Source organism: Pteropus vampyrus, unplaced genomic scaffold (assembly GCF_000151845.1).
Source record: "Pteropus vampyrus isolate Shadow unplaced genomic scaffold, Pvam_2.0 Scaffold109, whole genome shotgun sequence".
Taxonomy (NCBI): Eukaryota; Metazoa; Chordata; class Mammalia; order Chiroptera; family Pteropodidae; genus Pteropus; species Pteropus vampyrus.
Genome location: NW_011888890.1, coordinates 2,212,187 through 2,239,218, shown reverse-complemented (window position 1 = coordinate 2,239,218; position 27,032 = coordinate 2,212,187). Strand labels below are relative to the sequence as shown.

The 27,032-nt window shown below is 33.1% G+C and overlaps 1 protein-coding gene across 6 annotated transcripts in view; it reads right to left on the bottom strand.

Moving 5' to 3' along the window:
• The window catches only part of CCDC171 (coiled-coil domain containing 171), a 281,050-nt gene that overhangs the window by 152,293 nt on the left and 101,725 nt on the right, over positions 1 to 27,032 (bottom strand). For all 6 annotated transcript variants that reach the window (XM_011365306.2, XM_023533732.1, XM_023533731.1 and 3 more), the window contains 5 exons: positions 18,312 to 18,418; positions 16,507 to 16,596; positions 15,274 to 15,474; positions 12,535 to 12,702; positions 10,820 to 11,008 (listed from right to left, as the gene is read on the bottom strand). In XM_011365306.2, coding sequence (XP_011363608.1) covers positions 10,820 to 11,008; positions 12,535 to 12,702; positions 15,274 to 15,474; positions 16,507 to 16,596; positions 18,312 to 18,418 — 755 coding nt within the window. The remainder of the gene's footprint in view (positions 1 to 10,819; positions 11,009 to 12,534; positions 12,703 to 15,273; positions 15,475 to 16,506; positions 16,597 to 18,311; positions 18,419 to 27,032) is intronic.

Sequence of the window (27,032 nt, the reverse complement as noted above, 5' to 3'; positions counted from 1 at the left end):
ATACAACCAATAAAGGCTTTCCTACATATAAAAAGACTACTTTTGCCAAAATAAGCAAAGAGTTAAATCAATGATGAAACAAATAGCACTTGACTGTCTGCCATTTACTAGATGAGAAGGGATTGATATCAGAACATATTCTTACCTTCCCAAGATAGAAGGTTGTACAAAGTACAGCTCCAGTGGTGAGAGGAAATACTAATTGTAAGCTGGACCTCAGCAGCAATCTGATTCCTTTTTCCTAATCAAGGTATTTAAATTCTAAAACTTAATTTGAAACACTAAGAAATTTTAACTGCAGATACCATATTTTAATCATTAGAAAATAAGCTAGCCCTCTATGCAATCTTATGCCTAATCATTAAGGAATTGCTGAGGTAGAGTAAATTTTAGAAGATAACAGATCCCAATTTCCTTTACTGGTTCATTTATCATTCAATAAACATTTATTGATTACTCACTAAATTGCATGTGCTAGGAAAACAGACAAGTAAATCAATTATTGTGGTATAATGCTATGATAGAGTTATGCCAGATTGCCAGAGGTACACAAAAGGGGCTTTACACAAAATGATGTTAACAGGCTTTTGGAGGGTATGACAAAGGACAAATAGGATAGAAGTACATAATAGAAGGGATATTTTTAAAAAGGAGGCTAGCCATAGCTGCCCTATAATAACTTAATCTAATCCCTATAATCAATGGTGATTTAACAGCTTCATTTGGATCTTTACTTTGCCAAGTAAGCTGCCATGACTTCGCCATGGATCTCTTTCTTTTTAAAAGCAGGCCAGGGGGGTTCAACTTGAATAAGTGGGTCAGAGTCAGAAAAATCATGCTCTGTATATATATATGATAAAGTGAAGTGCTGTCTTCATTTTGAGAGAATTCTTTTGGGGGCATTAAGGAAACTATTTCTCTTTGTATTATTGGTCAGAACACTCTAAAATCTAATGGTGATCTTTGGGAGAGGTTTATAGTTAGTGTGTGTCTGATTCAAGAGTTACCTACTAAACAACTAAAAGATTCAAAGGCATTTCTAAAACTTACATTGGCAGGAAGACCTCAAAGGTGATCAGACTAGGAAAAAAATCATACAGACTCCTCACTACTATGCAAGATTTGGTGTCAAAGCCTAGCCAGTCTGAAGGATTCAACTTCTTTGATGCTTTCCCTTGGGCAGAGAAAAAGTATTCTAGACATGATTTTAAATGTTTCCATACTAGAATTCCTTTCATTTACTCTAACTCTTCTCCAAAGTCTGATCAAGCCATATCTGTGAGAAATAAAGAAGTGAGAAAATAAAAAAAATGTGACTTTCCCCTATTCACATCACTGATGGCCAACCTGTCATAGCAGTATTCTATCACTGGGACTGTGTCCCAGAGCTCCATATGAAGACAGTTGTAAAGGAAGTGGTATCCCACTGGGAGCAGCTGAAAGCAAGGAACTCTGAGAAGCATAAGCCAGATGAACTGTTTGGAAGCAGATGTGAGACACCCTTTAAAGAGAGAGAACCTTTAAGAAAAGGTTCTGTAGCTAGAGAAAGCAGGAAGACTAGCACGTGAAAAAGTAAGAGCCAGAAAACAGGATAATGTGTTCTAAGAAAATACAAATAATGCTATATGTCTGAAGAAAAAAGAATAGTGATGAAAATTTGAGAAGTGAGTAGATAACAGATGATTAAGCTAAGGAATTTAAACTTTATCCAAAAAGCTATGAGAAGTCATAAAATCCTGGAACAGTCTCTATGCGTTAGTAAATGGATGGGAGAATCAGAAACATATATAAAAATTGCCAAAAGTAACAGCAAAGTTGTGGGTAGTGAGGACGGAATGAGGGGAGCTAATGGAAATTATAGAGGTTAACTTCATATTCTCTCCAAAATCAATTCCATCAGTTCAATTAGAGGAAAAAAGGAAAATTATAGAAAATTTAAGATAAAAGAGGCACAATGGTTGTAGCTGGGTAGCAGAAATAAAAATTTACCTAATCAGGCTCCTAGTGGCAGCCTATTTATGAATTCACATTTTCAAAGTCGCAGGCAGAAATGCGTTTTCAACAAAACTTACTTTTTCAATAAAAAAAATGGTGAAAAGATATATTTGCCAATGATATTTTAAATATTTAAATGTAATATTCAAAGTCATTGGTCAAAATCCAATGGATTGTTGTAAGATTGCTAAAAGTAAACTAAAGCAATTGTGAAAAAGATTTAGCTAATTTTAGTGCATGATAGATAGAAAACTCTAACGTGTACAGCTAGTCCACTTCCACCAACTATCAGGTTAAAGCTAAAAACATTTTAGAGAGGCAGCCAGAAACAGGCAGTCCTGGGATGAGCATGAGAGGTTAATCAAAATGTGGATAGAAAAAATAAAAATTTAAAATATATTACCAAAAATACACCATTTCTGTTTATATGGAGAAAAACAGAAACACAGTGGAGTTTCCTGACTTACACAGCCAGTTTTCACTTTAGGTTTCATAGTGTAGTGGCAGTGTAATAAAGCAATTTTTGAAGATCTTTATGTCATTTCATGGCACCCGAATTTTGGTCACTTGTAGTGTTTATATATTTAAAAGTTCTGATTAATAATAATTACTACCACTATGCATGTTTTCATGACACTTGTATAATTTGTATTGTAAGAAAGAGATGTCATTTACGATTGCTAAAAGAATAAAAATTGCTAAAAGAATATACGTGGCGTCTGGAAGTAAAAATAAACAATCTCTAAAGACTGTTTAATTGTTTAATAACCATCTGTTGTCTCAAGTTATTTTTGATTTAAGTAATTATAATCAAGATACCAAGTTATTAAAAAATTACAATCAAGATACCACAGGTTATTAAAAAAAATCAACCAGGCCAATATCAATTAGATACCTAAGATTAACAAAGTGGGATATTTGAATTAAAGATTTAAAAATATTAAATTAAATTTTTTAAAAAAATTTAAGTTCTTATTGACAAGCAGTAGGCTAACCAAACAAACAAACAAACAAAACAGTAACATTAACACTTAATCTGAGTTTTGTTCATTTCTTAACAATTATATTTCTGCATGTTCGGCATCTCCTCTGAGATCCAGAATCACAAATGTGATTGCCCAGTAGGCACCTCCAGTTAGATACCTCTCAGCCATCTCAAGCTAAAGTATCCAGTCCAGTACTGTTGATTTCTCTCCTAAAAGTGTTCATAATGGTCCTCTTTACATTAGTAGATGACACCAACATCTACACAACTGTCCAAGTCAAAATTTTGTAGTCAGTCTTAATTCCTCCTTCTTTTACCCTATCCTCTGCATTCCCAAATCAAAACCATCAGCAAGCACAACATACATCCCAATCCATCTCTACTGCTACCACCCTAGTTCCAAATGTCATCACTACTAGCCATTCATGCCCAGTTCAATGCTACTTCCAATTATGGCAATCCAATCCTATTGCTTAACTTTTTTGTCTTTACTAAACCAAGGTTCTCCACTCAAGTCACAAGACTCCCACACCTTCTTTTGTAAAGGTTTCACCTTCTCCCATGATCCTCCACGTGAAGAAATAGGAGAGAACTATCTGCTCCTTTAGTATCCAGATAGGAACCTCACCAGCACTTTTCACAATTTAACTACATCTTAGCACCCCCAGGGTCTTTCCCTTTCCACTCTCCTAATGTTATTCAAATTTTAACAAACTTCAGAGCGCATTTCACAGTCCACATATGCCATGACACCTTTTACTATCATTCTCACTCACAGTGACCTTGAGCATCTCTGAACTTAAACTACTCAAGCATTTAATTCTCACACTGCTACATATATCATATGTGTATATCCACTCTCCATCGAATACAAAAGAATGCTAGTTCCTAGAGGCCAGGAATTATTTACTCTAGTGCCTGTCACAGTGCTCTATACCCTACAGGTATTTGATAAATATTGAATAAATTAATAATCCTTTATAAAATTTTCCTTGGTGCTTAGCACAGTGTTTTGCCCATAACAGGAATTAAATAAATACCCAATGAATAAAAAGCTTTACAAATGTAAAGAGAAGAAAAATATAATAAAAAAAGATAGTTTCCAAATGTAATTTGGAACTTATCAACATGTCTGGATTTTGTTTTAAATTAATTCTGATATTCCACAGGGACCTTCAGAGGTACTGCATTATTTACTGTGAATTATCCTTGAAGAACAAAGCTTGTTTGATGGTAAGGCTGGAAATAGCTATAAGAGCAAATTTTCCTTAAAAAAAACAAAAATCCTATGTTCTTCACATGAAAAGACTAAAGGCCAATATTTTTAAAGCAAACAAGGAACATCACCTTCAAATGGAACAAAAGCATTTCTGATACTGAAAAGTTCCTTATTGCGTTTAATTCCAAAAATAATATTCAAAAATTCTCCCCCCAATCTTATCTTGAAAAAAATAAAACCTGAAAATAAAGGATGGATATCTTTTATACAGATTTCTTTGGCATATCAAAAATATTATATAATTTCACTAGTTTTCCTTTACTCTCTGACAGATTCGAAGTGTATTAAAAATAGGGGATAGCTTCTGTCCTTAATTAATCATGCACTTACTTCTTGAAATATATGTGATTTGAGGGATGCCTTATTGCTTTACAGCATTCCACTCTTGAGACTTTGAGCCAGAAATTAGAGATTTCCCTGGGGAGTAAAATTGTTTTTTTAATCAATTTTTCTTGCTGAATTTTTATTCTTTATGTTGGCAAAAAGGCAAACTGCAAACTGGACATTCAATGACATATAGACATGAAAGGACCTCATTTAAAATGTCTTATTTTTATGTTACATTTTTTGTCTTTCTATGCAATGGTATATTTTAACATATAATAAACAGGAATTTACCTGCTTTTTCTAAGATGTAAATGTTTCTCTGTTAAAAATAAAGCACATCTTGTGGAGAAATTGAAACTCTCATACATTGCTGGTGCAGATGTTAAAATGGTGCAGCAGCTTTTGAAAACAGTTGGCAGTTCCTCAAATAGTTTATTACAGAGTTACCATATGACCGCTAGTAGCAATTCTATAATCTGATCTTCGTATATATACTCAAATCTCATAATGATGATTTACATAACTTAAAAAACTATCTTCATTTTGTAAATTTAGCATGTCAAAAATAAATGTGCCAAAAATGTTATGTGCCTGTGTTTAATTTACTCTTTTGTGTCTAAGGCAATACGATTTATAAAAAGCCCACAAATATCAATAGACTGAGAATAAAAGTGTTGATCCAGACAAAATGCTTGGTTTGTTGACTGTTAAAAGATACTACTTCAGATTGTTAGAAAGTAAGCATTATCTCTAAATTATGATCTGTCTCATGTCTCTTTCCTCTGGGTTTTCCGATCTTGGCAACAGGGTCTAAGTTGGCTCCAGTCTCTTCTATGAAGCCTTCAAACATTGACTACCTCTTCTTCTACGTTTATAGCATGTTTTGGCAATTAATTAAGTACAGCCTTGTAATAAACCTTATACAATTTAATGTTTCATGTATTTATTTAATGTCTTCTCAACTAAATTTAGAACTTTTTGAGGAAAAAACAAAGTATCATACCTCTTCATTAGTACCACAGCATGAAACAGTGTCCTATATATCTGGTATATAACATGTATTTATTAATATTAACTACGTTATATAAAAATTGTCTTGATAGTCTTACCTATAGTAGTAATTTTGCAATAAAGTACATGAAAAATTCAGTATCTCAGAATAAAAGAAATCTGAGAAAAATAAGAGATAAGGGAACTACCATTTGTGAATGGCTGACAGTATGGCACTGGTTAGCTTTTTCATACTTTATTATGTTTAATTATTAACTAATCAAGAATTACTCAGAAATGAGATTTCAGAAAATATGAAACTGAGTTGTCATTAGACTTCTTTTCAGATATCACTTCATATGTAAAAATAGCATATATTTCTAATATTTCCAACAATATAGACAAACTGTGCTCTATCTCTGAATAGTTCCGGAATTCAATTAAAGTTTCAATATCTAATAATACTTTTATGACTAATCCAGGTTTCTTGCCAAAAGTACTCTTACTACCACGATATAAGAGGAATAAAATACAATAAAGTATGATGAATCTGAGTTTCTTTGATTTTTGTTCTCCATTCTAAACTCACCTGATTTTACTAAAATATCAAACCTAAAGTGTTTACAAAAACATTATATCAAGGTTTAACCATACTTAACTGACAGTAAAAAATCTTCTTCGATAAAGGAAGTTCTTATTCTAGTAGGAACTTAGTCAGAGAGAAAAGAAATAACAACATATATACTAAGATTGCAAAAACAAACTTAGTAAGTGGAATGTAATGTGGCATTCAGCCCAGATGCTTCAGTAGGCATAGATGCTTGAGATATATTTACATGATGGCTCCAAAATATTTAAATTCAAGAATTACCCAACCATGTGGCTAGCACATTTCACCTAATGTTAAAAATATGCTGTGATGCTGAAACCAAGCTTCCTCTTCTACAAGTTTCATTTACTTAACAGCATTTCCACTAATTGTTTTAAAGCTTACCCATTCAAACATCTTGCAAATAACTGTACTAAATTTTTTCAGATAAAAGTAATTCAAATCCAAAAATTGATTTTTATTTAACTAGCTGTCTTTTACTAACCACTTCTTCACACTATCAAACATTAAACACAGGTCTCTACAGATAAACTATTTGTTTTCCAACAGATGGTCTCAATGGCTATGTTCATCTGACATGAAACATCCTTTACAACCCGTAATCCTATGCCGAAACTGTGGACTTTCCCCCGTCATAACCTTATCAACATAATTTTTAAAAATTCATTAAGTACTATAAAATGAAAATATTGTTATTTGTACTATAGCTTTGGGGGGTAAGTGGAGATACAGCATTAATCATAACAAAATTTCCTAAAATAAAATGTATAGATCCTGTAATATATATTATAGCAGTTTACCAAATATAAAATCCAAGTGTATTACTGCTGTGTCTTCAAGTATATTTTATGAGATTTTAAATATGTATATAAATAACACAGACTATATGCCAATATATAATATTAATGTACTTTTAGAAGTAATGAATATGATACTTTCAATTTGCATGCCCATGGATCAAAGTCTAAAGTAGTACACATTCTTCAAAGAAAAGCCTTCAGTGAAAGCTTCTTTAAAAACATTAGCATTAGTGGTGACTGACTCCCTTACTGCTATGCCTTCCTGCAGATTTAGAATAAAAGAACTGATAGGAAATGAAGTTAAGTCGGAAGACTCACATTACTGATTTCAAGACTTACTAAAAAGCTACAGTAATTAAATCAGTAGTGTTAAAAATCAGAAGTATTTAAAAAAGAATAGACAAATAAATAAATGGAACAGATGAAAAATTCTAGAAATAGACTTATATAAATATAGTAAATTGATTTTTGACAAAGGTACAAAGGCAATTCAATAGGAAAAGGTAATCTTTTCAACAAATAGTACTGGAATAACTGGACATCTATACATGGAAAAAAAAAGTACACAACAACCATACCTCATGCCTTTATAAAAATTAATTCAAAATGGATCATAGACCAATATGTAAAACCTAAAATTATAAAATGTCTAGAAGAAAAAACAGGAGGAAATCCTAGTGACTGTGTATTAGGCAGAATTCTTATATACAACACCAAAAGCACAACTCATAAAAAAAAAAAAATAATAAAAAAATGGACTTTAAGAAAATTTAAAACACTTTCTCTGCAAAACTACTGTTAAGAGAATGTAAAAAAATATTTTCAGATTGTATATCTGACAAATGACTTATATCCAGAATATACAAACAATTCTCAAAATGCAGCAATAAGGAAACAAGCAACTCAATTAGAACTGAGCAAAAGATATGAACAGAACTCACCAAAGAAGACAGCAAATAAGCATATGAAAAAATGTTTAACATTATTATTCATTAGGGTAAAGGTACGTTAAAACCACAATGACATGTCACTACATACCTATTTAGCTAAAAATAAAAAGGAAAATGATGAAAATCACATGCTAGCACAGATACAGAGCAATTAGTATTGCCTTACATTGCTAGTGAGAATTCAAGATGATACAACCACTTTGAAAAACGATTTGATAATTGTTTCTTATAAAGTTAAATAAACACTTATCATGTAACTCAGAAATCCAACTCCTAATGAAAACTTATAATCACACAAAAATCTATCCATGAATGTTTACTGCAGCTTTAGTCATACTTGCTAAATAATAAAAACAACCTAAAGGCCATCAGCAAGTATCTGGATAAACAAATGGTACATCCATACAATGGTATATCACTCAGCAGTAAAAAGAAACAAACTATTGATAAACACAACGTTAATGAATCCCAAATATATTGTTACGTGGAAAAGTCAGACCCAAATGGCTACATGCTATATGATTCCATTTATATGACATTCTGGAAAAGGTAAAACTGTAGGAATAGACAACAATTTTTCTGTCAATTTTTTTTTTTTTTTCACAAATGGAGGAAGGGTATTCAGTGAGGATAGTAAAGTCTTGAACAAACGATGTGGGAACAGTAAATGTAGAGAGAAAATGAACCTCAGCCTCTATCTAACATCACACACAAATATTAATTTGAAATGGATCACAGACCTACACATGGAAAAGCTAAAACTATAAAGCTTCCAGAAGAAACAACAGATTATCTTTGCAACCTTGGGATACAGAAAGATTACTTAGCTCATAAAAATAAATACCCAAAAGAGAATAAGATTCATAAGCTAAAATTCATCAATATTTTATAATTTATAATCATCACAAGAAACATTAAAAAATGAAAAGGAAAGTGAGCAATTAGAAGAAAATATCTGTGATACATATATATGAAAAAGGACTTATATCAGAATATATAAAGAACTCTTACAAATCAATAATAAAAACACAAACAACCCATATTTTTAAATGGACAAAAACTTGAAGAGAAATTTCATAAAAGAAAATGTGTGAATGGTCAATAAGTACATGAAAAATGATGAACATCATTAATCATAAAAAAAATGTGAATTAAAGTCACAATGAAATATCATTTTAAAATAACTGGAATGGCTAAAATTTAAAAGACTGACAATATCAAATGTTGCAGAAGATGTAAAACAATGGAAACTCTTATACATTGATGGTAAAAATATAAAATGATGCAACCATTTTGGAAAAAAACTTTGACAGATTTTTTAGAAATATACACCTATCCTATAACCTAGCAATTACACTTTTAACCAAGAGAAATCAAAACCTATGTCAACAAAATACTTGAACAATAACATTTGTGGCAATTTTATTTTACAATAGCCCCAAACTAGAAACAACCCAAATATCTATCAAATCACAATCTATCAAATTATGGTGTAATTATAAAATGAATACTATTCTACCATAAAGAATGAACCACTGAAACACCCAACAACATAGATGAATATCAAAAACATTACTTTGAGTGAAATAAGCCAGCCACCAAAGACTATATACTAAATGATTCTATTAAAAGGAAATTCAAGAATAGGCGAATGAATATAACCTATGACAGGCATCAGAACAATGGTTGCCTATGGGGAGTGGAAACTGGCTGTAAGTGGACATGAAAACATTCTAGGGTAATAAAAATGTTTTAAGTCTTAAGTGGGGTCATAGTTACATGGCTGTTTGCATTCACCAAAACATCACATTGTACATATAAAATCTGTTCACTTCACTGTATGTCAACATTACTTCTAAAAAATAAAATAAAATAAAATAAATTGTTTCAGTCTTTTACTTCAGTAGTAGAAAATGCAGAGCATATCACATCACATATCACATATTAAAGACATCTTTAATACAGTGAACAAATGGCTACTTTAAGAGAGTGTATTAATTCATTCGAATTCATTGAGAAAGGCATAAGTTCACAAAGGCCAGAATGGTGTTATTTTAAGCAAACTGAAACTGTTTGTTAACAAATATAAAATACATTTGGTTTCTTTTTTTTAATTATACTTGCTAATATACACATGAGTGGACCAAATAAGAGGTTAAACACTGAATCAAGCATGGGAAGAATAAATAATCTTTCAGTTCCTAAGTATCCCATCTTGAAAACAAGTGCTCTATTATTAAATTCAATATATAAAAAGTATACGCTACCATTATGTTATTCCTGATTGGGCAGGAATGACAGTTACCAATATAAATTAGTTAACACTAATTTGTGTAGGAAAAAAAATATGGTTATGTTAACTACCCATAACTTCTGTTGTAGAATAGAAGACATAATAGTCAATTATTTTGCTACTGGATCTACAACTATAACTCTAGTTCTTACACAATGTTAATAGTATCACAAATTTCACCCCAAATGAATTAAAATGATGGTTCACATAGGAGCCTCTACAAGTGGAATAAACTAGATAAGAGGATACCTATACTAAACTGAAAATATTTTACCATATCTCTTTAACCTTTTATTTTTAAAATAAAGAAAATACAATTTTAGCTTTTAATTGATCAATGCATCCTGAGATATTTTAACCAGAAACCCATCTGTTTTCAAACTTAAGTGAAAGATAATCCTTAACACATAGGCACACACAACATACATCCATTTATGTATTTGTGTGTTTGTATATGTATCACTTGTGCCTAACGAGTACTATGTGGTTCTCAAGAAGTTTTCAACTGACTTGGCAATAGTACTAAAAGCAAATACTTGAAATAAAGACTGAGCATTCATTTTTCAAAGCTCTTTGTAGAAGGAGCATACCTGTGCCCTCTTCTGCACCTCTAGGAGGAGCTCTGAGTACTGCAGCTCCAGCTCCTTCTTTTGTTTGTGCCAGCAGCTCTCCTGGGCTTTAATCTGCTCTGCCACTTTGTTGAAGGTGTCTTCCTGGGTCTGCTGAAGCTCTCGCATCGTATCAGACTTGTTTTTACAGATATACTCTAGATGACTTATCTAAATGGAAAAATGCAACAGAGAATGAGATATGCTGACAAACCATTTCCTTGTATCACCTCTTGCAAAAAATATCTAAAATTTTCTACTATATTTTATTCCTTAAGAGAAACATTTTAAGTTAAAATGAAAATTAAGAAATCATAAAACAGGAATTAGTTAGGGCAAATTATCATGTTAGCAGGAAATGGTGTCACTTGTATGCTTAGATGAGAAATCTTTTATTCTTCTCTAATAAAGTTACTCATTCTATAACCACTTTTACTTTAAAAATTAAGAATATTCTTATTTCTATGACCAAAGCTCATATTACTCAGATATCTTAATGAGAAAGAAAAGTATTTAAATGAGACTTACAAATCTGTGAACATTGTACATATAAGAAAGCAGAATTTTCCAACCATTTTTTTCACATCCAAAATACTGGAAAGAAAACCCTCATCATCTAACATATATGACAATTAACGATATTTTTAAACTATAAAAATCTACTAAAACATTATGCCATTTCAGAGGGTTAAAACATGGACTCATTTTAATTATCAATAATTTTCAACCCATTATAAACACATTTACAATCATAAACAGCATCTATGTCTCTCAAAATTTATTCTCTCATTTCCTCACTCCTACTTCTCAGTGCCTATGGTTGTTTCCCAATTGGATCAAAGTAAAATGATCTCCCTTACCTTAAAATTGGGCCAAGATTAAAAAGAAAAACTTCGGGGAACAGTTTTTCTTTTCATGCCCCTTAAGAGCAAAGGTCGTTGCAACTAAGATCTGGAAACTAAACCACATAAACATAGTGCTGACCAGTTCAATAGACCCAAGATAAGAATCAATATCTTTAATGGTGTTATATGTTGGCCTGCTAAGCCATTTCCATTTTAATTTTCTATAACGAAAAGGTTTTCAATTTTTTTTGAAAGACTTCCCAGGCTTGTGAATGATAAAGTGACAATAACATCTACCATTTTCTCCTACAATATATACTTCTTATAATCTAAAGCACTGAATGGGTTTGGTAATATACAGTTTGTTATATTTCAAGAAATGTCATAAGCATAATTTAAAATTTTTAAGTGCTTTTAAAGTAACACCTCATTATTTCCTAAGCAAAGAATTTTAGGATTATGTTTTTGAATAACTGTATCTTGTTTCTATTTTATGCTAACATAAAGAGTTGGTTTATTAATGTAAATGACTAAGTTCTTTGAATTGCTTCATCAGTAAGATTAATTTATTTTCTTTTAATTAGGTCCCTGTGGCTAATACTGGCTAGTAGTATTAGCATGTCCTGCACAGAAGGTGGAGCTTAGAGACTTCATACAGACTTCAGTCACATTTACATGCCCACAGCAATGGCATCAAACTGAGTTGTAGACAAGCCATAATTAATGGTATTGAATTATTAACATCCAAATTCTTTTTGAAATAAGATGAATGTCAGCCCCTCTTAATGATACTGTGATGTGGACAAATGTCACTGAATTTAATAGAGGTATCTGGTGCCTGAGGACAGTTACCTTCTCATTAGCCCTGTTAAGGTCTGCGATCAGGGCATCAACATTCTCCTGCAAGACTGAACAAAGCTCAGACCAAGAGAATTTATCCAGCATGCCTTCTGGTTGTTTTATGAGCACACAGCCTGCTATCAAGTGCTGATACAAGGTATGAAGGAAGGTTAGCTTCTCCTGCGAGAAAAAAAATAATTAATTCCCGTATATAAACAGTGTAAGAAGTAAAAAACAAAAATCGCATGGTAAAGAATTTATTTCAAAAACCTAGAAAGGAATTAAAATACTCAAGTCTCAGAATATTGTCAATTTGGTGCCTTTTTTTACATTCATAATTAAGCATCAGATAGAAACTGGGCATGGCTTACACTTGGTATTCAAAATCTAAAGTCTAGAAATCAGAAGACCAGGGTTTTTACCCCAGCTCTGCTACTATTGAGGATGTGATCTGAGCAAGTGCATGTTTGGGCCTCAGCTTCCTCAGCTCTAACATGAAGTATCTGAACTAGTTGTTTCTAAGCTTTTCTAACTAGAAATCAGTATGGTAATTCTATAAGTTCATATTTACATTTGCTAAAACATGTTATTTTAAGTCAAAAACCAATATAGAGAGAAGAGTGTTACTCAACTCTGTCAAAGAAAAAGTTATACCAATATCTGTACTTTACAGGTACACAATTACTCAGCTTTCTTCCTCCTCCTCCAGAGACTCCAGTTTACTTACCACTTATAGGAAATCTATCCCAAGCCCCTTAGGCAAAGCAGACAGTGATATGAAAGATATAGAAGATGGGCTCATTTGTTTTCCCCACTTGTAAGTTCATATAGTATTTGGCACAGTGGGTATTTGTAGGTATTTAAATATTGCAAAGTAATGGGGGAAAAAATGGACACTGCTGTCCAAAATATACTTTCAAAACTATCTAATTAGAAACACATAAAAATAAAGTTCTTTAAAATTATAATGCCATTGCAATAACTGAAATATCCATTGTTCAATGACCTAGAAACACTATGCTATAGAATTCAGTAAAAAGTCGATCTCATCTTGAACACACAAGGAGAGTTTACTTACTAGAAATGCCAAATGGCTGTCTTTATAAAGTGTTTCATCTATAAAGCCCCAAATAATGAAACTCAAGACAAAGTAAATGAACCTGCAAAATGAATATTTTATGTAGATAAAAAAAAAAAGTTCCCTTAAGATTTTTTTAAAAGATCAGCAGAAAAAGAAATTTTTTAAAAGGAGAAATTTTAAGAGGGAAAAAATAAAAATTCTAACCTTCTAGATAAGAAAAACTAAATACAGCATATATAAAGGTTTTGCAATTAGAAATTATGGGGAAGTTTTCTGATATATATCAAAATGTGTATCTTTAATTCTCCCTATATGCCAGCTTAGTTTTTTTCCAAATATAACAATTAAAAAATAAAAATATGAATATGTAATTAAAACCATAAACTTGAGTTAGGATATCAGAATCTTCATAAATATGCTATATGCCTTTCTCTTTTTTAAGAATTAAAGATGTCTTTCGCATTTTCAACTGGTTGAGATGTTTAAAAATCATTACATATAACTACCCAAATGTAATATTCAGGCACTTAAAACCATCCTTCTCCACATTTTGCCTTTGAGTTCATCCTCCAGGATAACTCATTGTGTCGCCATTATGTCCTTTTTGCTTGGGCTGTGATAAACCATGCATGATAATCATCCATTTGGCATGAAAAGAGAATCTCAAGATCCAAAATCAATTCACACATGTTGAACCCAACCACAATGCTGTAGACATGCTGACTTTACAATACAGTCAGGCTTCTAGTTTCCTTTACTTTAATCATTATCTGATGTGTAGAACAATTCCAGCCCCTTCATGTGGACACAATTTAAATCCCAGACTGTAAGAAGAGGGGAAAGAATGTTTCCTTTTTACTCTCTTGGCATTCATGTTCATATTTGTTGGAGTAATGAACTCAATATGCAGGACGGCTCAGATAAACCAGTTCCACACTAGCTAGACTAGTTCTATATCCCATGGATAAGAGAAAATATAACAATTCCATTCACACAGGCTCATACAGAATATTAAAGTTTTGTCATCATATTTTAAGAAGTCATTAATAAATTAAAATGGACAGACAACTCTCTAGGGTATCCAAATAAAGTTTTAATTCTGAGGGATTTATATTTTTCTACATTTGGATATAAAGAGTAAGAAGACCCTCTATTAAAGTAAATACTTCTGTTTTGCAAATAAGATAACTCCGATGTGGAGAGACTAAGCTATGTGGGTTGTCCATATTCACACAGTTCGTAAATAGAATTTCCAGGATCTAAGTCCAGTTCTTTCTGATTACCAAAAAAAAAAAAAAATAGACAATGTTTCTACCATGCCAAGCTACTGAATGACTGAAAAAAAAAGTTTTGTCATTAGCAATCAGGCAAACCTTGAAAGGACTATTAGGAGCACAGTTGCTTGAGATATGATGTTCTAAATGGAGAAAATTAGTTGCACAAGTGATAGAAGGGTTAATCTACACTACTTCTCTCACAAAATAGGATGACACAAGAGTAAATGAGTGACTGATTTTGCAGGTGGCATGAATACTTCAAAATCATCAGCTCCAAACAATTTTTTGAATTAAATCAAATAAGAGTAAAAATAGCCACTTGATGTATGTAAATGTATAAAACTGAGATTTGTGAAAGGCCTTTCCTGACAGTCGTCTTGTCTCAGGTAATACCTCGGCATCCTTCTGGTAAGCCTGAGAAAGCTTCTGCAGTTCACACTCAGATTGGGCTGCTCGCGCCTTTTCTTTCTCCCAACAGTGCAGCACATTTTGTAGTTCCACTTTCAATGTGCTTATTAGAGCCTCTCTATCTGCACACTTAGTGCGTAAATGACTTAACTCTTTACTGACATCAGCCAGTTTATCCTGAAGGTCCTGTTGGAGATACCAAAAAAAGAGGTTGCATGATGGCTGGCCAACATAAGGGTGGGGAACACAAATATAAAATACTTAATGGAGACTTCCAAAGTTTTAACATAAAAGAATCGCAAAAGCAAGCATTTGATAATAATGCTAAACATGAGGTATTTTATTGAATGCATTTTCTAAGCATAATATTATAGCAAAAACTTAGAAAATGTGTTGTTTTAACATTTAAACATAAAATGTTAATAAAATAGCTTATTCCAAAAAACTCTTTTCCTTTAACTCATTATTAAAGAAATAACTTGGTAACTCACAAAATTTTAATATATGTAAATAACATTCTAAAAATAAATCTCTTACATTTGATTTAATATAAGAACATTTACTTCTCAGTAACATTCCAAATACTAATACAAATCTCAAATATGTGGCATAAAATTCTGCTGAACTATTTATTCCTTAACCTTAACAAATTCTATTGAAGTATGTCCATGACAAATTTAACATGATCCAATACACACACACACACAAAAATCCAACAATACTGAGAAACTCTGAGAGTTTCTTCAGTATAGTTTTGCAAAGATGTAGTACATAAAAACCAAGAGAAAAAAATAAACTGTTATCCTGGACCTGAGCCAGGTGTAGTCTTAGCCCACTGCTAAGCATACCAAAGACAATATCTCCACCTAAAATGATGAAAACTGACTTCGAATACTGATGGGATTGTGTAAATTATGTTTACTATGTATCGAAGGGTGAGTATTAAATCTTAAATCATTTTTTGAGCCTATGATATTATAATTAAATCTGGGAAATAAATTTTTCCATTAACCAGAACAACATCTAATCAAATTTTATTTTTTTAATGAAAAAACATTCTTGTTACTCTGATCAACAATAAAAAATTAAAACTATATCCAAACATACTTAATAAGAAATAGGAAGGTATGTTTTCAGATATCTCTACTTAAAAAGTTTTCCTGAAAAATTATATTTGTTTCTTAATACAAAGAAAAGAGTTATTTTAAATCGTAATACCTTTATATTTTTTGTGTGAGAGTCTATCTTCTGTTTGGTAGAATCAAGTTCATTAGATGCCTTTTCCTTAGCATCATTCATGCTGTTTAGCTGATGAAAGAAAATGTAAGTAACTTTTTTATATTTTTTAAGGACAGGTAACTTGAAAGCTAATCTTTAAATGTATTTTTTATGCAATTACTTAATATAAATTTTTCAATAGTAATTAAGAGCCTTAAAAATTATTTCTCTTGGTTAACTATGTAATTTCTGTCACAAGCTCATAAAGCTAAAAAGAAAAAGCATTCAAGCTTAAAATGTCAGTGATGTTATTGTATTTTTACTACATGTCTGGATAAAAGATTTTATTTGTACTGTAAACAAACATAACTTTATTCTTAAAATCCTGCCGGACCAAAATGCCAGAAACAGTGGCATCTATAAGGAAAGAAAAAAGGACAAAGCAGAAGACTGTTCTTTCTATACATCAGGAGGGTATTCACTGGTCTCTCACTCCATATGACAACTTCAGGGTCGGTCACATGCAGTCCTACTGGGAAGGCTTGTGGCAGGTCATCAGTTGGTCCTGCTCCGCTTGTGATTTATTTTCTTTGACAGTTCATTCTTCTTTCTGTCAGACTGCTCTTTTTGCTTTCTTTGCAGCCACCCCCTTGGTCTCCCCACTGCTGTCTCTGGCACTGGTTCACAACAAAGCACATTACTAAGCCAAAGCCTGCTGAGTCGACTTTTCAACTGTGCTGAGGATCATGTGACATTCATCCTCCCAAATAACAATTCGCTGTGGGTAATATGTTCCTAGTTACCCTGCAGCTTCCAGACCTAGGCCTCAAAAGAGTTTCATAAAGTACTAACAACACAGGTTGTCTTGTCTCACTGGGAAAAGACTTAGCAGTATTTGTTCTTTATAGAAATTTAATTATTTCATGCTCACTTTCTTTTATGCCTTCTGAATAATTACAGATGGTATTAATAAGATTCACTTTTCCTTCTTTGTTCACCTTCTTAAACAAAAGTAAAATAAGCCCCTTGAAATGTGAAAAGTTTCATTGTATTATATGAAATAAACAGATAAACAGAAGGAAAAACACTAAATTCCATGGTATGTAGTTGTTCTTAAATAATCTGTTTGTTGTTTTGCTAACTCATTGTATTTAATGTAATTACTTCAATTCCCTAATCTGACAAGATGTAACTAAGCAAACTTCAATTTTTAAAGCACAAATTCACAAAATATTTTAATATCCAAAAAAATTATCAACCTACACGAGATGATTAAGTAAAAGCATGAGCTTTTTGAGTTAGCAAACTAAAAACTTCCAAGCTACATCAAACGAACACTTGTTTTTAAAAACTTCTAACAATACTTTACTACTCCCTTTAAAGAATGAAAATTAACTTATCTCTTTTTTGTTAAGATTTCCACAATTCATAGAAATCTAAACCTAAAATATTGACAAAACCTAAACTTCCACTGCCTATTCCAAATTTCATAAAAACACATTAACATTTAACTGCAACACATGACTTGTAAAGCTTTACATTAAAATAAAATAAATAAATTTTGAAGTTCAAGAAGTGACAGTCTTTATAACTTTGAAAATAACAGTGTTATTGTAGTTACAAAAACATAAGTGAGACATGACTTTAGGCCACACTTAAAGAACAGTGACAATTTATTATTTTTTTGTATCTGTGAAGCTGCCAATTCAACATTTTCAATTTTTCTGACCTTTATAACAAGCAAGGGGTATGTACTGTTGTAGGCCGAAGGCTATATGTGTGGAACCAAACAGTGCAAGTGTTACCTCATTAGATGCATCATCCAGCTTGTTCTGGTAATCTGTCAAGGTACGCCTTAAAATCTCAAGGACAACAGAGAAGCTGGGAGGTTTATCTTTGTCCTTGTGGATGCCTAAAGAAAAATATAGGATGAAAGTATACCCTTAAAATCACAAGGAGACAAAAGCTAATCAAACAGTAACAGAGATATTACTACAATTGGATAGAGCTGAAAAGACACTATGAAACATTGAGTAGAATCTTACTCTCTAAAGTACACCACTGTATAGCCAAAAATTAATAGCTTTTCTAAAAAAGTGGTCAGATTAAGTTCATAATATATCAAGTTTTAAGTTATAGCTACTTTGTACCTTACCAAGACCTACACCACAGTCAGTGGTGAGCTCTTTTTTCCTATCTCCTAACTCAGGTGTTTTGTACATACCTTTTATTCAACCATTAAATGAACAGTCTATACCAACATTGTTTGGGGGAATTATGTACACTTACTTTGGTCTTTGTTTCTGATCAGTCAGACCTATTTTGCTTAAATAATAATTTCTGAATCCAAAAGCACATAATTTTCTGTTATTCTTGGAAATATTCTTCAATCCTTAAAATTCTCAAGTTACATTTTGAAGTAAATAATGAAAATGCTATTATCTACATAGGCCCATATGACATTTCAATTAAAATGATACTCACTGTAAAAATATAAGTATTTCTGTATCATGGCCTCAAACTATTTTAATTCAGCCAGGCCATAAATTAGTTGAGCTAATCAAGGTTACATGGTAAAATGTAGTTCGAAATATTAACCCAAAGTAATGAAAAGTTTAGTTTCAAAAACCATATTAAATTGACTGATTATTGTACTACTCTTTAACTGTTAAAAAAAAAAGTAACAAATTTAAAAAAATTCTTCTTAAAAATATTTTTTCCTATTATAATTTCTCCCCACATTTTACAATAAAAATATTTCAACAGACAAGAAACACACTTTCAACAAAGATAATTTTTAAAAGAAGCATTCATAATATGAGTATTATTATTCATTGACTCATTCATTCAACTGATTTACTGAATTCCTACTCTGCACTAATCCAAGACACTAGGCACACGGAGGTGAATGCAGTTGTTGTAGTCTCTGTCCTCAAAGAATTAATAGTCTAAAAAGAAGAGGAGAGATAGTAAATGAATAATTACATAAAATCATTTATATATTCTTCAAGTATCCAACTGTTGAAACTTTGAGGAAATAGAGAAGAAATTAGTAATAAAGAAAGAAAGAAGGAAAAAAAGAAAAAAGGGGGAAATTTTTTTAATGATAAGACCACCTTTATTCATCTCAGAGTATTGATATTTAGTGTTTTAATCTTAGACAAAATTTTATTAATAAATTTATTACATTCATCAAGATATAATTTAAACATTATCTTAAGTATGGGTATACTCTAGATTTTCTTAAAGAGAAGAAAATTTAACTTAAAAAACAAAAATAATATGGAAACAATCTATATCCCAGCTAGGGGAAAAAAATATACTGCTCTAAGCCATGATAATGGAGAAGACAGTTCTCTTTATAATGACTATGAGTTGGAAAGACAACTCATTAAAAATTTTATTAAAGGTCTTACCAAATATATATTTTTAAAATTGCTCTCTTGCACAAGATTAAAAAAATGTAATGTATAATTCTTTTCTTTTGCTACTACACAAGTAGGCCATGAATAAATCATTCAAGGACACTCGGGAAATCTGCTGGCTTTTACAATAAGGGAGAAAACTTCCTTTTAGAAATTCAGAAGAATAAAATCATCTTAATATGAGCATTGAGAGGTAAGGGACAAAATGCCTATCCTTACTGACTCATACATATTCTTATATTCTACATAAAATAAAGTTTAGTTTCTTTTCCTAAAACTGTTTATACAATAAAGTTCAGCTGAAGTAAAATTATGTTTTGTGTCCAACCTACGTCCAGTATAAAAAGATATAATTACTGGTCCCTTAATATGACAAAATGCTTACAAATAAAAAGAAAGGGTCACTGAGGACCCAGGACCTTCATGACTGATTTAACTTAACTTAATATTATTCTAATGACTGTATTGCAGCCCCCCAAAAATAGAGTATTAAAGATATCTTATCAGAGGAAAGTCTAAAAATTCACAGATAACAAAGAGTAAAAAAATTTTTTGAGCAGTGATCATAAATGGCTTTTCAAAGGTCAAAGTCTAAATGAAGAACAGAATGTATATGAACACTCTGTATTTCAATAACACCAATTCAACATCTTCTGAGTTTCTCTGTCCTTCTCCCTATGTGTGTGTCTCTATACATGGATACTGGCCCAAACTTTCACATCTTTCTGGCTGTTTCAATCTCTCTCACTTTTAAGTACATTTCAACTTTGAGTATACCCTGGCAAATCTTTTCTTTGAATTATTATCCTACAGTAGGGAGCAGGGTATAAGAAAAGATTCCAAGCCCTCTAATCTAAGTTTTTTTCCCTTTAGACAATCTCAAAAAACAAGCATTTTTACATGACGCAAATAAACCTGTTTTTCAAGCTAGTGTTATTTCTTCAGGAACCTACAGTTCCACAATAAAAACACTAAGTTGTAATGAATGAGGTGAGTCTATTGCCTCTATCTTCTCAACTATGTCTTATCTTTTTCAGTATCCTGCAAGACTCCGAAAGTAGAGAATTATTATGAAATAATGGAGAAAGAATATAAGACAGAAGGCTAAAAAAAAAAATCTGTTATAGAATATGAGTAGTCATGTTCATCCTCAGAACTAGGAAAAAATCCTTTTGTCTAACGTTGATTTTTAATTGAATCATAAGACAGAAAATAGCATTCAAATGGTTTTTATTTTCACCTGAGAAAATCCAAATATTTAATACACATGACTAGGAAAATCCCTTTTTTCATTCTAAAAGCATTACATATAAATATTTCATAGGCAGTTATACTTTTCAAACTGAGACTAAATTCTGTATATTAACTCGTCTTATTCACCGAGATCATAAACAAACATCTACATCATCTTGCAAACATTCCAGAGTTTTTAAGGGAAATGGCTCATAACTTTTCTAACATATGGAGTGTATTTATCATGTAAGTCCTGCTTGCCCACCCCTTAACCATGTTCCCTGGGAGAGTCCAAAAAACACTTCCTTTACCAAGGTTTCGGAAATGTATTGGTGAGGGGGGCCCCAGCATCCTTGACGAGCTCTATGTAGCTACCATGAATAACAGTGGAAAATGATGCCATGAAGCTAGGTTCCCTAAATTCAGTGAGGACGATGGGATCTCGGGTGACACAGGCCAAGTGGTAGCATTTAACTTCTCATGACAAAATGGACACAGAAATCATAATGAGCAGTGAAGTAAAAACAATAAACAAAATGGTTTTACCCACGGAGATCACTGGCATTGGCTAATGGATCATGGTTCCTAGGACTGAAATAGATATGCATTCTACTTAAGTGTTACCTGATTTTGTATAAGTAAGAAATCTTAGGTTTGATTACCAGAACTAAGATTTAAATCAACACAAAAGAGAGTCTTGGCCTTCAATCAATTCTCAGACCGACCTGAGCTAGTTCACAGACCCAGTACCCTTGAATAAAAAGGATGGGTCCCTTGTAGGAACCCTAACATATTATCAAAAGATAATAATATCAATCTTCCTCCTTGCCTTCCTCAACGAAACATTTGACCATTTTCCAGGGTGATCATACACTGAGGAAGAGGAGTTAACCACCCTTATCAGGGATAACTATATACTGGATCTGAACTGACCAATTCCTGGAGACTTAAAATGCTGTTATGGTTCACTAGTTAGGGTAGGAGCTTACAGAGGTCAGGTGATTACCTGAGTTTGGGCTAAGGTCTATCTCCAGGGAACCCAGTAGGTACCTGAACCCACCTTATAGTGATTTCCCCAGTTTGGAACGCATAGATAAAAAAGGCGAATGCAGAAACTGGTATAATGTCCGTAACGATTAATCCATGAAGAGAGGAATTTACAGACAAAAACCGAATGGAAAAAAGCAAGTGGAAGTCACTAGAATTTTTGGCTATCAAAATAGTAAATCAAAAGTAATGCCACATTCCTTAGGAAACTACAGAGTTTAGTGCCTCTGCTAAGGACTTGAAAGATAAAAGGGGTGGTTATTCCAACCACATCAACATTCAGCTCACTTATCTGATTTGTGCAGAATACAGATGGATCTTAGAGAATGACAGTGAATTACTATAAGCATAATCACATGTGACTCCAATTTCAGCTGCAGTTAAAGATGTAGTGTCATTGTTGGAGCATAGCAGTACATTTCCTGGCAACTGGAATTAAGCTATTTCTTTCATCATCTTAGCAAAAACCACCAAAAGCTCCTTTCAGATGGCAAGGCCAGCAATATACCTTCACTGCCCTACTTCAGAGCTATATCAACTCTAGCTCTCTGTCATAATCTAGTCTATAGAAATCTTGATCAACTCTCCATTCCAGAAGACATCATGTGTTCCACCTAGTTCTCCAGCAAGATATTATTCTGACTGCTTGAGTTCAAGCAGGTCAAGTTTGGCAGGTCCTTATAAGTGAATCACAGCATAAACTTTTAGGATTTTTGAACCAAAAAAGCCTCCTCTACAGATAACTATTCTCCTGAAAATCAGCTTTAGATTTAATTTGCTACTAGTCCTTGGCAGATACTACAAGCATGGTCACCAATTTGTCATGAGTTGCCCCATGATAAAATGATTAGCTTCTGATCCACCAAGCCATAAATGTGGGCAGGCACGACAGCACCCTACATCATCAAGTGAACATGATGTATACACGTAAGTCCTGAAGGCACAAGCAAGTTGCATGAGCAAGGAGTCCAGGTTCCCATGGGCCCTATTCTTGTTACATTGCTTCCTCTCTCTTGATCCACACACTAGACCCATAGAAAGTTCTCTATGATCAGTTTGCTAGTGGGGGAAAAATGGGCTTTGTATACAAATAGTTCTGTATGATATGCTGACACTTCTTGAAAGTAGACAATCGCAGCACTACAGCCCCACTCAGGGTGACCCGGAAAGACAGTGGTGAAGTGAAACCCTTCCGGTAGGCACATGGATCTGATTGTCATTTTGCCTGAAATGAGAGATGACCAAAGCTAGAAATATACACTAATTTATGAGTAGAAGCTAACAGTTTGGCTGAATAGTCAGGGACTCAAAAAGAACACAATTAGAAAATTGGTAACAAGGTAGTCTGAGCAGGAGTATGTATGGTGGACAGTGCTCTTCAAATGGTCACTATGTCCAGATCAACTTCAGTATCTCAGTAAACAGGAGAACAAAATGAAGCATTCTGCAATGTCAGCCAGCATCTTTTCCCGAGGAATCTTTGTCCTTACTCACCTTTGCTGTCCTTACAACAAAAAAGTCATGACAGCAAGGATGGATAACACATAGCTCAGCAGCACAAACTTCCATTCACCAAAACTGATAGGATTACAACTCCTGTTGGATGGCACTATTCTCTAGGGGAACCAGCCAGCCACTTGTGGCAAGTTGATTATACATCACTTCCATCGTGGAATGAGCAATGCTTTATTCTTAGTAAGGTAGACATTACTCTAGATATAGATTTTTCCTTCCCTGACCATAATATGTATGTGGAAATCATCATCCGTGAATTTTTAAAATACCTTGTTCAACATTACTTATTCCACATAGTGTTGCTTCTGACCAGGGAACTCACTGTATAGCAAATGAAGGAAATGGGTTCATTTTCATAGAATTCACTGGTCTTCCTATGTTTTTAAGCCCTTGGAAGTAGCTGGCATATAGAACAGTAGAATAGCCTTTTGAAGATTCATGGTGTTGAAGAGATGGTAATGCTTTGTGAGATGTAGATAATATCCTCCAGGATACAGTATGTATTCTGAGTTTGCAATCAATATAAGGTATGTTTCTCCCATAGCCAGGATTCGCAGATGCTAGGATCAAATTTTGGAAAAGGGAATGGCTCAATTCACTATAATACCTAATAATCCCAAAGTGAAATATCTGTTTTCCATCCCAGAAACTATGTACTCTATTGGTCTAAATCTTAGTTCCCAAGGGAGAAATGCTTCCACCATGGAACAAAACAATGGTTCCATTAAAATGGAAGCTTAGAATGTCACCTAGTTATTTCTGGGCTCCTTATACTAGGAAACCAAAGAGCAAAAATGGTTCTTCTGTACCAAGGACAATTGGTCTTGATTATCAAGGGAACATTTGTTGTAAGAAAGAGTATCACTAGCATGCAGGACATTCCACAGGGCACCTATTAGTAAATCATGTTCTGTAATAAAAGTTAACAAACCAGCAATCCCACTTCTAGGTATATATCCAAAAGAACTGAAGCAGGGTCTTAAAAAGATATTTGTTGATCCATCTTCACAGCAGCATTATTCACAACAGTCAAGGAGTAGAAGCAACCCAAATGTCTATCAATGGATGAATGGATAAACAAAATGTGATATATCCATACAATGGAATATTATTAAGCCTTAATAAAGAATATTCATTTTTTATGATTTATTATTCAGTCATATGCTACAACATGGATGAACCTTGAGGACATTATGCTAAGTAAAATAAACCAATCACAAAAAGATAAATACTATATGATTCCACTAGATGAGATATCGAAAGTAGTCAAATTCATAGAAACAGCAAGTAGAATGGTGGTTATCAGAAGCTGGAGGGAGAGGGAAATGGGGATGTGATGGATAATTTTGTGTGTAAACTTGACTGGACCATGGCCCAGATTTTTAGTTAAACATTATTTCTAGATGTGTCTACAAGGATGTTTCTGGATGGGACTGACATCTGATTCAATAGATTGAATAAAGCATTTTGCCCTCCTTAACATGGGTGGGCTTCACCCAATTCATTGAAGGCTTGAATAAAATAAAAGACTAAGTAAGAAAGAATTCTTTTTCTCTGACTGTTTTCAATCTGGACATCAGTCTTCTCCTGATTTTGGACTCAGACTCAGACTGGAACTCACACCATCAGCTCTGCTGGTTCGCAGGCCTTTGGAGTTGGACTGGAACTATACCATCAGCTCTTCTGGGTCTCCAGTTTGCCAACTGCAGACCTTGGGTTTTTCAGCCACCAAAATCATGTGATTAATTAGTGATCCCATTAGAGAATGTTGAGTACTCTTAGTGAAGTCACTCCCTTGGAGTTTACAAACTGAAGCTATGAGTACGATGAAGTAGGGCAAGTTTGGTTTGTAAACATCAGTGAATTGGGAGAAGAGAAGTAAGAGAGAAGAAATTAGCAAATGACGCCAAAAGAGACCTGTGTGCTGCTCTTGTAGGCATCTTCAGCTTCTCAGTAACTCATTATCTCTAGCTAAAATGTACCAGCCATGAGGTTTACAAGCACAATTAAAACTCTCGAGAAGATACTAGATTGAGGCAATAATCCTTTATTAAAAGGGGGAGAGAGGAGAGTAAAAGTCCAATCTCTTGTCTTGCTTTTCCTAACAGCAGTCCCTAAGACTGTCCAATTTCTGTGCGATATATACATCCCTAAAGGCACCAAATGCTGTTACTATTATTTCCTAGGGTCCTTCAGCCTCTCCAAAAGAAAGAAAAATACCTCTGGAATATTAAAAATGGCTTCTTCATGGAAAGAAAGGTTAAGGAAGGTTGAAGAGTTCTGTCTCAGTCAACACAAAAGTCAACCACCCTGAGGAAGATCTAAGACTGAGGAACAAGAAAACCTTTCTTTCATGAACGTAATGAAGAAAAAGTCACTTTCTATGTTTGCTAGCATTCTCAGGCAGAGGTGAAACTGTATTTGAAGAAACATTTGAGGCAGAAAGACTACATAGGTTCAAAGTAGTGAAAGATTTCTTCCCAGATACACCCTACTTACTCTAAGAATTTCTACCAGAAAAGAAATGATACATGAGCAGTTGTAGTATTTTAATTTCAGTGGAAAGTACAAATAGAAACTAAATGTCCCTGAGCAACTAAATTAAGTTGATCTTGTCTAATGTAGTAGTCAATCAAGGTGACATTTCTGTGACCCATGTAAGACTGTATATCCTTTCCACTGAAGGTTAATCTTCCTGGTGACTCCTTAAAGATTGCTACCCAAAGCGCTGCTATAATTTTCAAAGAGACTCCATGTCCATCTTTATGATCTAAAAAATTTAAATGTAAATGCAATGTAGGCCTTCAACCTGATATTATTTCATTCATGCTTTTATTTATTCGTATTCAACAAATATTTATTGAGTGCCTGCTTTGTGCCAAGAATTGTTCTAGCAGCTGAAAATACATTAGTAAATAAAAGAGACAAAAACCCTTGCCCTCATCTATAAAAATTAACCTATGATAGTTAATTTTTATGTGTCAACTTAACTGGGCTAAGGGACACCAACACAGCTGATAAAACATTACTTCTGGATTCATGAGGATATTTTGGAAGAGATTAGCATTTGAATCAGTAGACTAAGTAAAGAAGGCTTGCCCTCATCAACGTGGGTAGGCATCATCCAATCCATTGCTCCCCTAACACCCCCACCCCAATAGAACAAAAGTGTGAAAGAAGAGCAAATTCTCTTCCTTGGACATCAGAGCTCTTGGTTCTTGGGCACTCAGACTCCAGGACTTACACCAGCGGCCCCCAGGTTCTCAGGGCTTTGGACTCAGACTGAATTATACCGCCAGCATTCCT